This window comes from Cololabis saira, chromosome 3, assembly GCF_033807715.1.
Source record: "Cololabis saira isolate AMF1-May2022 chromosome 3, fColSai1.1, whole genome shotgun sequence".
NCBI classification, from domain to species: domain Eukaryota; kingdom Metazoa; phylum Chordata; class Actinopteri; order Beloniformes; family Belonidae; genus Cololabis; species Cololabis saira.
This window is the reverse complement of record NC_084589.1, coordinates 15,706,971-15,720,781: the sequence shown is the minus strand read 5'-3', so window position 1 is coordinate 15,720,781 and position 13,811 is coordinate 15,706,971. Positions and strand designations below refer to the sequence as shown.

Here is a 13,811-nt window from a genome sequence, read left to right as displayed (position 1 = left end):
GTTTTTTTTTTTTTTTGTTTTTTTTTTCTGATTTCCCTTTGGGAGGGGGGAGGGTGGGGTTTTCGCTTAATTTTATGTGCAACTGTCTATGTGCAATACTGTTTTGTTTTGATTTAAAAGAAAATCAATAAACACATGTGTATAAAAAAGAAAATCAGACCAGTAGTTTCCTTTTTTCCAGCATCTATTTCATCCCCAACACCCCACCCATCCCCTGCCCGTAGCCCACATAAACCCACCCTAAGATAAAAAATAATTTTTAAAAAGGGCAGCATGGAGGCTTCACTGCAGCCTCATAGAAACCCATCCACCTGTGTGCCTGTTTCTGTGTAGAATGAGGAGGGTGTTCTCCCCATGATGCTCAGATTTCCTCCCACATCACCAAAACACCAACTAGGTTAATTGGAAACTCTAAATTCCCCACAATCAGTTATAAGCAGAAACCAATCACAGAACATATAATTTCCCATCAAGTGAAAGTAATTCTTTATCATATTCTTTTGTTCCCCCATCCCCAATCTTTATTTTATTTTCCCGAACTACCTCTTCTCTCATTCCTTACACTTCTTTTTTCTGGGTAGCATGGACGTTTCTGTGATTAGCACTACAGGAACACGTCCAGCTGTCCAGGTGTTTCTGTGTGGAGGTGTTCTCCCCAATCAGACACAGGTGTGACCAATCATAGTTCTATAATACATCCATGGCTGAGCCACGTCAACCAGCTTCAGTGTTCTTCTGAGCTCCACAGTCCAGAGCAGCAGCATCAGACAAGAGTCCAGTCAACAACGCCCTCTACAGACTGGAGTTACAACCTGATAAACTGAGTAGATCGTGCTGATCAATTAATTATTTTCTTAGCTTGTTCTTCTATTTGAAGAGAAAAATAAATAATGTTCACTGTGGAATCTTCCATTTGAGGAAATAAAATCTTTAGTCTTGCACATTCATTTTTGCTTGTATCTGCAATAATAACTTCCCACTATATTTTGTGCATCATAACATATTATTTATCACATTTGAATTATTACTGATCAAAATTTGACCGAAATTGTAAAAAGCTTCTTTTATGGACAAATTGTCATTACTACATTTACCTGCTTTAATTTCTTTGATTTGCTCAAACTGATCTATTTAAAGATCTGTTTATCATTTGATTTTAAAGGTGTGTAATGACACATCTAGATTATCATTGACACAGTGTCAACAGTGTGACACAGATACAGTGTTTCCAGTCAGAGGCTTCTTTAAATATGCTGCAACACATAACGCCACAGTATCCTTCCTGAACCACAGTTATAATCTTTTATTATGACTCAAATAAACTAAATTACTTTTACTTCAAAAGAAATAAAATCCCTTCTCAAACTAGATTAAATTAAATTAAATTAAATTAAATTAAATTGAACTGAACTGGATTGACACCTTGAACTTCGCTCCATGAACATGAGACAGGTAAAAAAGTAAATGAATACTTATTGTTTATATGTTGAAATATTGAGTATAATGGTTAAGAAAGTATGATTAAAATTCAACTATTAACTGAATTCTGGGAAATAATGAATCATGTTGACATATACAGCTATATTTTTAGTAACTTTGGTAACACTGACTGAAAAATTAGTTGTCATACAAAATGTGTATAGTGTCCAAAATTTAAAGATGTCACTGTACGTTTACGATCTGACTGAAACTCACAGAATATAGAATATAGATTACAAAGCAGGGGGATTTTCTTTTCAGTAGTTATTTGTGTTTGTCTGTTTGATTTTTCTTTCGAGACATTCTAAGATAATTTAGTTAATTAATTTAATTAATAATATAGATTATAAAATGAATATAATAAAAATTATATGAATATAGATTTACAGATTTTATAAAGTTTTATAGAAGGGATCGAATGATGTAAATGTGTTTCCTCTACTTTTGCATCTCAGTAGACATATTTTTGTGTTTTCTCTGTTGAAATAACACAGAGAATCAGAACCACATATAAAAACAAAATCATTTACTGTATAAGTTTGTATGTTGGAGTTTATTAGATGCAGAATTAGAATAAATGCACAACATGTCATTAGATTGAATACTGTGTTGTGTTAATCAGAGTAAGTATTTTAACTGTATTTTTACTATGAACACAGGTTTAGAATAAAAACATGGTAAAAGATTGTGGCGCCATCTAGTGAACATTTTCATATTGATGAAGGAGTCACAGGCGCCCCAGGAAAGAAAGAAAAAAAGATTTCATGGAAAAAGCTGTGATATTAGAGCGGAAAAGTTGTAATATTAGTAACTGTAAAGTAGTGGGTCTCGATCTTCCGAGTAGAGAGCAGACAGACCAACTCCGATGATTTCTCAAGTTTATTTATTTATTTTTCTCAACCCAGGAACCGGCAATACAACACCATTTACAATCAGATCATCTTCTCCCCCTCTTAATCCAAACCCTCTCACTTATATACAAAGAAGTCACTTATCCATTAAACTCAGACTAAACCATTCCCTAAAAAGGGGCCACATTACACAAACACTCTTACCCAAACTAATCAAATATATGTGCTAAAATGAATTAACAACTTCATACGCATTTTAGTTACCTAAAGAGTAGAAAATTCTATTAGACTGTCTCGAAAGAAAAATCAAATGGACAAACACAAATAACGAGAAAAAAAGGAAAATCTCCCTGCTTGGTATCACCCACTAATTCAATCACTGACATCACTGATGATAAAAAGACAGGAAATGCTGGGCCGGCCTGAAGCAGGCCTGTCAATTCAAGGAGACCTGGCCACTGCTAGGACCCCGCTCTCAGACGTTGGAAGGAGTAGTAAGACTTGGTGGAAGCTGTCGATGCTTGTGGTACCTCTGTATATACAAAGTGTAGAAAAGGAAGCCACTGGTCCCAGTCACTGCCAGAATCCCCTACAAACTTTTTCAACATTGACTTGAGGTTCTAACTAAATCGTTCAACCAGGCCATTAGTTTGGGGATAGGGGCTGGTCTTAATTCCCAAAAGTCGGTAGACATTTCTCTTCTGATCAGTGATGATTTCTTTGGGAACACCCATGCTCAAAAACATTTGAATCAAACAGTTTACAATTTGGCGGGCTTTAACTTTCCTCAAAGGGAAAGCTTCTGGGTATCTAGGAGCATAGTTACAGACCACCAAAATATACCTATGACCTCCACTGCTTCTTTCCAGTGGGCCTACAATATCCATTGCAATATGGGAAAAGGGGACATCTATAATTGGGATGGTGATGGGGCCTGATCACTATTTGCCATTCTAGAGAAGGTCTTAGACTGCCTTAAATGGCCGGCCCAAGGTACAAAATGAGCAAACTTCAACACGGTAGGTCTCAAGATCTTTGGAACCACCGACAGATTTTTCAAATAAAGGTGCTAAAGAGGAGTCATGTCTTTTAACTTGAGATACATCACCCAATAAAAGCTGCTCATCATTGTCCAGCTCAGGAATTGACTCCAGAAGCTTTGTTTCCTTAACTTTATCACACCTCTTTTGCTTCTTACTCTTCTTTATCAAATGTTTTTTTGAACAATTAACATCAGGGACATCAAATTCAGCAAAAGATAGTTTCCTCCAACTGTGACTAGACCTTGTGACTGCAATCAAACTCTCAGATGCAACACAGGGAGGCTTTTCTCCCCTTGCTATCAGCTCCCTAAGGACGGGCATATCCGGCCTAAGACAATGTCGTATGGAAGTTTAGCACCCAGAAGACTTCTGCCAACTCTGCCGCTTGCTTCGACATACTGGGGTCTTGTTCCTTTATCCAAGTACAGGGATCTGGATTTAAAACCCTCAGGAACTGCTCCATCACAATGGCATCCCCTATTTGCTCCTTTGTTTTATCTTTTGTAACCATCCACTTATCACACAAGTCTTTAAGGCGAGTCCGCAACTCTCAGAGTCGGTCTCCATCGTAGTAGCACAGAATCTCTGTCGATAAGCATCTGCATTTATTTCAAAATTTTCAAGGACCCTCTTTTTTACCTCATCATAGTCCATAGTAGACATGTAGTTCTCAAGACTGGTCTCAATACCACTTTTTTGTGGTCTTGGTGTTGTCACTGCCTCGACAATCTTTGGTCTTGGTCTTGTCTTGGTCTCGTCAGTCTTTGGTCTTGGTCTTGTCTTGGTCTCGTCAGTCTTTGGTCTTGGTCGTGTCTCGGCCTCAGGTCTCTTGGCCTCGCCATGTCTCAGACTCGGATAATTGAGATGCCATTGCACACACCAAGGTGACCAAATCTTGTGATCGCCAGTTCTTCCTCTAGTTAATGTACAGTTTTGTAAACTATTTGTAATTTGCATTTCATTTTTTGGTGCATCTGCATGTGTGTCTGTATTTAATTACAGTATCGTGTTGAGAATGGCCTTGTTTGAATAAATATATGGCATCATTGGCCTTTGAATGATATTTGCATATCATTGTGATTGATTAAGCGTTAGGTCTATGCCATTTCAGTGATGCTGATATACAGTTTAATTGGCTACTATGATGATAAATAATGCAATTTCAAGTCAATAATTGTGTGTATCTTTAATATTTAAAATTCATGTTTCATCTACAATTCAATTAAATTTACTTTATTTGTTGAACAGGGGCCGTACATATTAATAAACACAAGTGTAAATATGCATGGTTGTAGCCAGAGGCTAATTTCCACCATTCGTCCCCGCGACAAATTAATGCCAGACAGGATCAGACATCAGCAGACATAGGAGACGATGAAATGATGTTACACACTCTTGTACAGTAGGTGGCGGTATGCACCTTAAAGTTGGTTGCGATCCGCCAATAAAACAGAGAAGAAGAACATAAACAATCCCATTGTTACATTGCGGTTAGCCGCTAGTCGGTGACACTGGCAGCAAGGCAAGATAGCGACAATTAATGCAAGCGGGATGTCAGCAGTGCGGACATATTTCAAAATAAGGGATGACGACAGAAGCAAGGCAGACTGCGGGCTGTTGGCGCGGCTAACGCTGTTAACGCGGATAACCGGCTAACGCGGCTAACCGGAATGTAACAATGGGATTGTTTATGGTGTACTGTAAGTTAAGTGTTTAATAAAGTTCCTGTGAGTAAGGGTAATATTCAACCGTCCAGTTTGTATGATTAAGGAAGATAGAACAAACTGAAACACGGAACAGCTGGCTGAGCAGCGGCGGCTGCTCCGTTGCCAGGCTGCACACTCACCCGGGGGGGTCACGGTTTGCAGCTCTACGGGTGAGTAAGACGCATTTCCCCGTTGCTACAACGGGGAAATGCGTCTTACTCCCTCAGTGCCAGCATCCTGTCCCCTACTGTGTTAAGAAAAAAAAACAAAGCGAGTAGCGTCCGTTGTTTAAGTGTTTCTTCTTCTCTTCATTCTTCTGCTGGCCGTTTGCATAATGCAAAACAAATTGCATTAACTTGCATAGTGGTCGGTGGCGCTATTTTTCAGTCAAAGGCGCTAAAGTGTAATGTAAACACGCCGGCTGAAGGGGCCGAGGAGACGGTCACTAATGGTTCACTGTTATAGCGCTAATGATTCATTTTTATAGCAGTATTGATGAGCTCCATTAGACAACTATTTGAATAAAGTGGCTTGAAGCTGTGACCTGTCCACGGAAATCAAATGCACACAAATAACCTTGATCATTGCTTTTTAATAAGCACAATATAACTTGGTTTTTGACTCATCTTAATGTCATGGCTCTTGATCTTTTACAAATACAATGCAAAGTAAAAATTTGAAAAGAGCATGTTTCCTGGAGTTCCACTACTGCTGACATGCAAAGTTTTTGTATTGATCCTCCATCTCCTCCAAGCCCATACAGGTAGGCTCGTGTTCATCCTGTTGACACTCTGCTGCTGTTGGCCAGTATTCAATCCAGGTTCTCTCACCAAGTACATATTGATATCTGAGGACAGCAAGGAGACAAATATAGTAAGTGGTGATCTGAGTAGATCGCCAGAGTTTGCTGGAGCACAATAAGGTATGTGAACATGAGATGATTTAAATTTATGATAACCGATAACTAAAATTAAAAACAATAACAGGCTTACGTTTCCTTTTGCTCATCTATGTGTATATCTTTGGATGAGCCCATGATAAGGTATGTTTTGCCCTTCGTCAGACCTAAAGCTGCTCGGCAGTGCTGGTAGCTGAGGAATGTACGTAGTTTACCCAGAGGACCAACGTCAATGCTTCCTGTTAAAACACAGAAGAGAAAGAGACAAATAGCTGTAACTGGGTGTACGCACACCTGCACATCTTGGAGTACTTACAAGTTGCCTGAAAGTGCAGCCAGAAATGTTATTAATTGTCCAGCAATGATTTTCACATTACATACTATCTAATTATAGTAAAAATACCAAACATGACATTCATAATACAAATCAAATAATCATGTTGGTGTTACGTCAGTGTGGATCAACTGCAGTAAATGAGTAAATGAGATAAAAACCCACCTTCTTTGATGACGTCAAGTAATCGCATTGTGTAAATGTCTGTAGATAAGTCCCATTCAGTCTCTTTCACCACAACTTTGTATGCTGTAGAAAGATACAGTAGTTTTCCCTTAGATCCCTCCCTTACACATAATAAAAGACACAATATCTTGGGAAGAAACCTAACCTAACACTTGCTTTGATTTCTTACCAAACTCTATTTTGCTGGTCTCTGTACTCTCGCAAATTTTATCTGTGCGGTCATCATTACTAACTTCGTCCTTTTTCTGCATACTGCAGTTCTCTGAAAAAAAACAATCATGATACAATAGAGTGAGTACTCATGGAGTAACGTTAAAAAGTTTGTATTAGTGTGGGACGGCACCCTAGTCTTCTTTGTCTTACCTTCTGCACATGTGCATTCATCACCCCTACAAAGCTGCAATAGTTCTCCACTTCTCCTCTCTGGATGATAGAACTTCACACAAGGTGTTCCTGAAATGGGAAAGCAAGGAATTTTACATACATACATACATACATACATACATACATACATACATACATACATACATACATACATACATACATACATACATACATACATACATACATACATACATACATACATACATACATACATACATACATACATACATACATACATACATACATACATACATACATACGTACGTACGTACATACATACATACGTACGTACATACATACATACATACGTACGTACATACAGTACGTACGTACGTACGTACGTACGTGCGTGCGTGCGTGAGTATGAAGTCCTATTAGCGTCTTTAATAGAGGAGTCGCGCGCAGCAGCGTGTGTGTGCACGCGTGAATAACAGAGAATTTTGTTACACGTGCGTGCGTGCGTGCGTTGTTACGTACGCAGACTACATCACACCCATCATAACTATAAAATACAGTAGCCTACGCCAACTTTTTATTTATTTGAATAATGTGATGGTTTTATTTTATTTTATATTTCCATCATCCCTCCCTCCTGTCTGGAGGGGGGGGGGGGGTGGGAGCTGGGGGAGGGGGTGCGGTACCAAGACGAGGGGGTGCTGCCGCACCCCCAGCACCCCTACTTCCCGCAGTGCAGAATGCAGAATGATGTCATTCTGCATATTAAGTAGCCATGTGCTACTGCACGCTACCTAAGCTTCTCTGGCCCAGCAAAGGAAGCTGTCTTACTTTCTTTCTTTATTAATTTAAGGACAGTTGTGCCTATTATTGACTCGATAGCACCATATACTGGATGAAAATGGAACACAGAGAAACTACACGACACGCGTGACGCGTCTGTTGCGCACCGAGGAAATTTACTTCCGGTTGCGAACAGTCAAGAGAATGCGGACGCACGTGTGTGTGATCACGTAAAAGAAATCTTCTAACAGTGACAGACAGACATGCACACGCTGTTAGTGTAGCACGCAGCTTCTTGTTACGTGTCATGTAGTCTGCATACGTAACAACGCACGCACGCACGCACACACGTGTAACAAAAATGTTCTATCATCTTCATGCGTGCGTTCATGCGTGCGTTCGCAAAAAACGTGTAAATGTTACATGTAGTCACTACGCGTACTGTGATCACGCGTGTGCAGCAGTCATTACGCATGAACGTGCACGTACACGCGTGACCGTTATAAATCAATGGGGAAACTACATTACATGTTACCCGTTGCTTTGCTGCACAGGCGTCAAAGCACGCGCGAGTGACACGCTCAGTCGACAGCTGCGCACGCATTATGACTCGTATGGAACTTCATAGCGTGCGTGCGTGCGTGCGTGCGTGCGTGCGTGCGTGCGTGCGTGCGTGCGTGCGTGCGTGCGTGCGTGCGTGCGTGCGTGCGTGCGTGCGTGCGTGCGTGCGTGCGTGCGTGCGTGCGTGCGTGCGTGCGTGCGTGCGTGCGTACATATTACACGGAATGTACTTTCAGTCCACTTTTCTATACAGTAAGACACTGAAGTCAACTGACAAGAGGTACATAAAGTTTCCTTCTGCTTTAGAGACGTACGGTCATAGTATTCATAGACAGACACTGCTGCTGGCTGTAAAACGCCCACTTTCATGGTCTGATGGATTCTAAAACTGATCAGCTCGGGCCGTGTGTGAGAAACCTTTAGAGAGATGAAGAACAAATATCAGATAAACAAGCACAAACAAAAAGTAAGGAGGAAAAACAGATCAACAGAAATAAGGCTGATAGGTCACCTTGTCCAGGTAGATGATGAGTGAGCCTCTCTCTGACAGAACTGTGTTCATCTCGTACTTTGCAATGATCCGCGCGGGACCTTCTGACAGCTAGACACATGTAAGCATGTGTCATGAAACATATCTTAAAACCATAAAACACATCCTGGTTTTCAAATTTGTTATTCATTATTCATTGTTATTCCTTATTCATAATCTCTGGTCATCAAAAATTCTTACTGCTTTCAAGTCTCTGGTGTCAACAGTGAAGCCGGTTAACAAGCCAATATCAATGATTGACATGGTAGCATCACGTTCTTCCTTAAACCTGCATACAGAATTGAAGAAATCATGAAAATGACAACATGTAGGTGAAGAACACTAAACCAAAAACTCTGGATCAATCTTAAATTTACGATATCATTTTCTATCCTGATCCTAGGAGCTATGTTGTCGGGGGCATTAATTCAATTCAATTCAGTTTATTTGGGAAGGGACAGTGTACATTCATATACATTTAGAATTAAAAATGCAAATGCACCCAATTTTAGCTACCGAGCTAGTTTCCATTGGCAGTCCCCCGGCTAAAAATATAAAAGAAAGACAAGTTAAACAACAAGTTAGAACAAATACAAATAAAGCGTGCAAAAAGTTTCTGTTCTTGTTATTTTGCTTCTATTTAAGATAGAAGGAACAGGAGAACAACCTGACACATCAATCTTCATACTAACACGATCTTAGACATTTACACTATTACACTATTATATACACTATTATATATTGCAATAGTGAATACATTACACACATTCCACATTTAGCAGTTAAAAGTTTAGGCGGTAAAGTGCCAGAGCAAGTTAAAGTGCTGGTTACGATTAAAGTGCTGAGGGTTTAAAGTTAAAGTGCTATAATGGGGGAAAGAGAAGGAGGATGGGAGGGGAGGGGAGAGTGAAGATGGAATGGGCTGTAGCAATGCAAAACCAGATCACATGTATTGTTCGGTTGTGGAATTTAAGGTTCTATGCCAGTTGTAGAGTAAACAGATTGTGGAGATGGGGCCGGAAGGAGAAGAGAAAGGAAAAAAAGGGACATGAAGTACAACATAACTGGGGAGGGGTGAGAGGGTAGAAAAAAAAAAAAGTAGTGAAAAAAGTAAGAAGAGGTAGATAATTACTAGTCAGCTGAGTAATCATTTACATAAAAAAAATAGCAAACCAAGAGGTGATGGCATGAACCATCACCTCTTGTTTACAATCAGATTATCAGTGTTTAAATAAAGTGACAAAGTGCATTATTAACACTATGATGTTATTATGCAGTAAAGTGACAAGGTGACAAATTAATCTTTACCGAGGGTCATGGTTACAGTCCTGTTTACTTAATAGCCATTTCTTTAAGCTGTTCTTGAATGTAGCAAATGTGTTGCAGTCCCTTACTACGACAGGTAATGAGTTCCAGATGCGGCTACCCTCGACTGACAGTACGGTCTGCCCCTGTGCAATGCGTCTGAATGGGATTATGCAATCACCTCTGGAGGTTGCCCTGGTTGTATGGCTGGCGTTTTCGTTTTGTGCTATGTAGACAGACAGTGGGGGCGGTGCTAAACCTTTTAGGATCTTGAATGTAGCACAGGCATATTTAAAGGTAGTGAGGTTGTCAAAACTAAGGAGTTGATATTTTTTAAGTATCTGACAGTGATGATGTGTTACGGGTTTTTTGTCCAGTATTTTTATCGCTCTCTTATACAAAGATTCCACCTGGTTGAGCATGGTTTTGTTGGTAAAAGACCAGTTCGTGAAGCCATATTCAATATGGGATAACACCATTGCGTGCATAAAGACTCTGGCTGCCTCAGTTGTTAATGAGGGTCTAATTGATTTAAAATTTGCGAGGTTAAATTTCACCGTTTTTGTAATTTTGTTTACGTGACTCTTGAAGGAGAGGGTAGAGTCTAGGATGACTCCTAGATACTTGAACTCCTTTATGACATGGGATATGAACTTCTGTGTTTTTGAGAAGTACATGCAGACGGTTTTCTTGGTGTTTAGGGTGAGACATGATTTCTTGAGCCAACTATAGATGTGGGATAATTCTGTTGTTAAAATATTGGCGGCCTCTTGGATAGATTTCGAAGATGTTAATATCACTGCATAGTCTGCATAAAGTTGTAGATGAGTATTTTTGCACGCAAGTGGCATATCATTGATATAGAGCGAAAAGAGCAGTGGCCCTATTATCGACCCTTGTGGGACCCCCATTTTACACTTAAGGTGTGGGGATTTAGTCCCTTCCACTGCCAGAGACTGTTTTCTGTCCTCTATGTAAGATTTTACCCACATGGTGGCCTTTTCTGAGAAGTTAAAAGAAGAAAGTTTGTCTATCAGAACCGTATGATTTACCGTGTCAAATGCCCTTTTTAGATCTAAAAAAACCGCTCCAACATATGAAGTCCTGTCCAGATAATGCCTGGTTTTCTCTAAAAAAAGATTAATGGCTGTCTCCGTCGAGTGATGTTTCCGGAAACCAAATTGTGCGGGGTGTAGTGGAGTATGACCTAAATTTAGATGGTCGGTAAGTTGGGTAAGTACCCATTTCTCAATCACCTTTGAGGTGGCAGGGAGGATGCTAACAGGTCTATAATTATTCATGTCTGTCCTGTCTCCTGCCTTGAAGACAGGGTTAACTACAGCTGTTTTCCACGAGTGTGGTACTGTGGCATGCGTATGGATATGGATATATCTATGTTGACTAAGTGGGTGATGGGCCCAGCAAGGGAATCTTTGTAAGTTTTTAAGAACATGGTATCCAAACCGTGGACATCCCTGGCCTTTGAGTTGTTAAGAGAGCCAATGATGTCAACTACTTCAGCCTCTGTGATAGGTAAGATGTCAAACACTGGTCCTCCACCAGTGGCGGCAGACCCCCTCCCCCCTGATGACCCCCTGGGCGTCCCGAGGTCAACCCGTCCCCCACCAGCAGTGCCAGCCCCCCGGCTGACACCACTGGCAGAGGAGGTCCCCACAGCCAGAGACTTAGTGGCCGTCTCCACGTAGGGTAGCCCCCCCCCCCACCGATGCCAGCCCCCCGGCTGACACCGGCGGTGGAAGGCGCCCCCCCAGCCGTAGGCATAGTGGCCCCCTTGGGGATAACCAGATCCCCACCAGTAGCCCGCCTTCCTGTAGGCCCACCACCCGCAGGAAGGACCATGAGAGGCTGGTGACATGTGGGCTGGGTAGCAGTGGTGGCGGGATGCCTCAACGACCCAATACTTGGACCAAAACCCTCACAGTGGGGACATGGAATGTCACCTCGCTAGGGGGAAGGAGCCGGAGCTTGTGCGGGAGGTTGAGAGATACCGACTAGAGATAGTCGGGCTCACCTCCACACATAGCTTGGGCTCTGGAACCCAGCTCCTTGAAAGGGGCTGGACCCTCCACTACTCTGGAGTTGCCCAGGGTGAGAGGCGGCGGGCTGGTGTGAGCTTGTTTATAGCCCCTCAGCTCAGTCGCCATGTGTTGGAGTTTACCCCGGTGAACGAAAGGGTCGCTTCCCTGCGCCTTAGGGTCGGGAAACGGTCTCTCACTGTTGTTTGTGCCTACGGGCCGAACAGCAGTGCGGAGTACCCAGCCTTCTTGGGGTCCCTGGGAGGGCTACTTGATGGTGCTCCAACTGGGGACTCCATTGTTCTACTGGGGGACTTCAACGCTCACGTGGGCAATGACAGTGATACCTGGAGAGGCGTGATTGGGAGGAACGGCCTCCCCGATCTGAACCCGAACGGTACTTTATTGTTGGACGTCTGTGCTAGCCACGGTTTGTCCATAACGAACACCATGTTCAAACATAAGGGTGTCCATCAGTGCACGTGGCACCAGGACACCCTAGGCCGGAGGTCAATGATCGACTTTGTTGTCATTTCACCTGACCTTCGGCCGCATGTCTTGGACACTCGGGTGAAGAGAGGGGCTGTCAACTGTCAACTGATCACCACCTGGTGGTGAGTTGGATGCACTGGTGGAGGAGGAAGTTGGACAAACCGGGCAGACCCAAACGGATTGTGAGGGTCTGTTGGGAATGTCTGGCTGAGTCCTCTGTCAGGGACATCTTCAACTCTCACCTCCGAGAGAACTTCTCTCAGATCCTGGGGGAGGCGGGGGACATAGAGTCTGAGTGGACCATGTTCTCTGCCTCCATTGTCGATGCAGCGGCTCGAAGTTGCAGTAGATAGGTACCGGCAGGCCAAGCAAGCCACAGCTCGGGCAGTCCTGAAGGCAAAAACTCGGGTCTTGGAGGAGTTCGGTGAGGCCATGGAAGAAGACTTTCAATCGGCCTCGAGGAAATTCTGGCGGACCGTTCGGCGCCTCAGAAGGGGGAAGCAGTACTCTGCCAGCACCATTTACGGTGCGGGTGGGGAGCTGTTGACCTCGACTGGGGACATCGTCGGACGGTGGAAGGAATACTTCGAGGATCTCCTCAATCCGACTGACATGCCTTCCATTGAGGAAGCAGAGAGTGGGGACTCGGGGACGTGCTCATCCATCACCCACGCCGAGGTCACTGAGGTAGTTCGTAAGCTCCTCAGTGGCAGGGCACCGGGGGTGGATGAGATCCGCCCTGAGTACTTCAAGTGTCTGGATGTCGTAGGGCTGTCTTGGTTGACACACCTCTGCGACATTGCATGGAGGAAGGGGACAGTACCGCTGGAGTGGCAAACTGGGGTGGTGGTCCCTCTTTTTAAAAAGGGGGACCAGAGAGTGTGTTCCAACTATAGGGGGATCACACTTCTCAGCCTCCCCGGGAAAGTCTACGCCAGGGTACTGGAGAGGAGAATACAGCCGATAGTTGAACCTCGGATTCAGGAGGAACAATGCGGTTTTCGTCCTGGTCGTGGAACACTGGACCAGCTCTATACCCTCCGCATGGTGCTCGAGGGTTCATGGGAATTTGCCCAAGCAGTCTACATGTGCTTTGTGGATCTGGAGAAGCCATTTGACCGTGTCCCTCGTGCCATTCTGTGGGGGGTGCTCATTGAGTATGGAGTCCGGGGTCCTCTATTAAGGGCTGTCCGGTCTCTGTATGATCGGAGGAGGAATTTGGTTCGCATTGCAGTAGATCAGACTTGTTCCCGGTGCATGTTGGACTCT

At 42.9% G+C, this 13,811-nt stretch overlaps 1 protein-coding gene across 1 annotated transcript in view; it reads right to left on the bottom strand.

The window, feature by feature from the left end:
* Nucleotides 1-5,651: 5,651 nt before the first annotated feature.
* LOC133426015 (complement C3-like) overlaps nt 5,652-13,811 on the bottom strand; it is a 32,690-nt gene continuing 24,530 nt past the window's right edge. Inside the window, exons 36-43 of the mRNA XM_061716348.1 lie at nt 8,911-8,998; nt 8,692-8,781; nt 8,495-8,597; nt 6,861-6,950; nt 6,667-6,759; nt 6,477-6,560; nt 6,072-6,216; nt 5,652-5,926 (exon numbers count right to left, since the gene is read on the bottom strand). Of these exons, the coding sequence (XP_061572332.1) occupies nt 5,785-5,926; nt 6,072-6,216; nt 6,477-6,560; nt 6,667-6,759; nt 6,861-6,950; nt 8,495-8,597; nt 8,692-8,781; nt 8,911-8,998 (835 nt within the window). The 3' untranslated portion in view covers nt 5,652-5,784. The remainder of the gene's footprint in view (nt 5,927-6,071; nt 6,217-6,476; nt 6,561-6,666; nt 6,760-6,860; nt 6,951-8,494; nt 8,598-8,691; nt 8,782-8,910; nt 8,999-13,811) is intronic.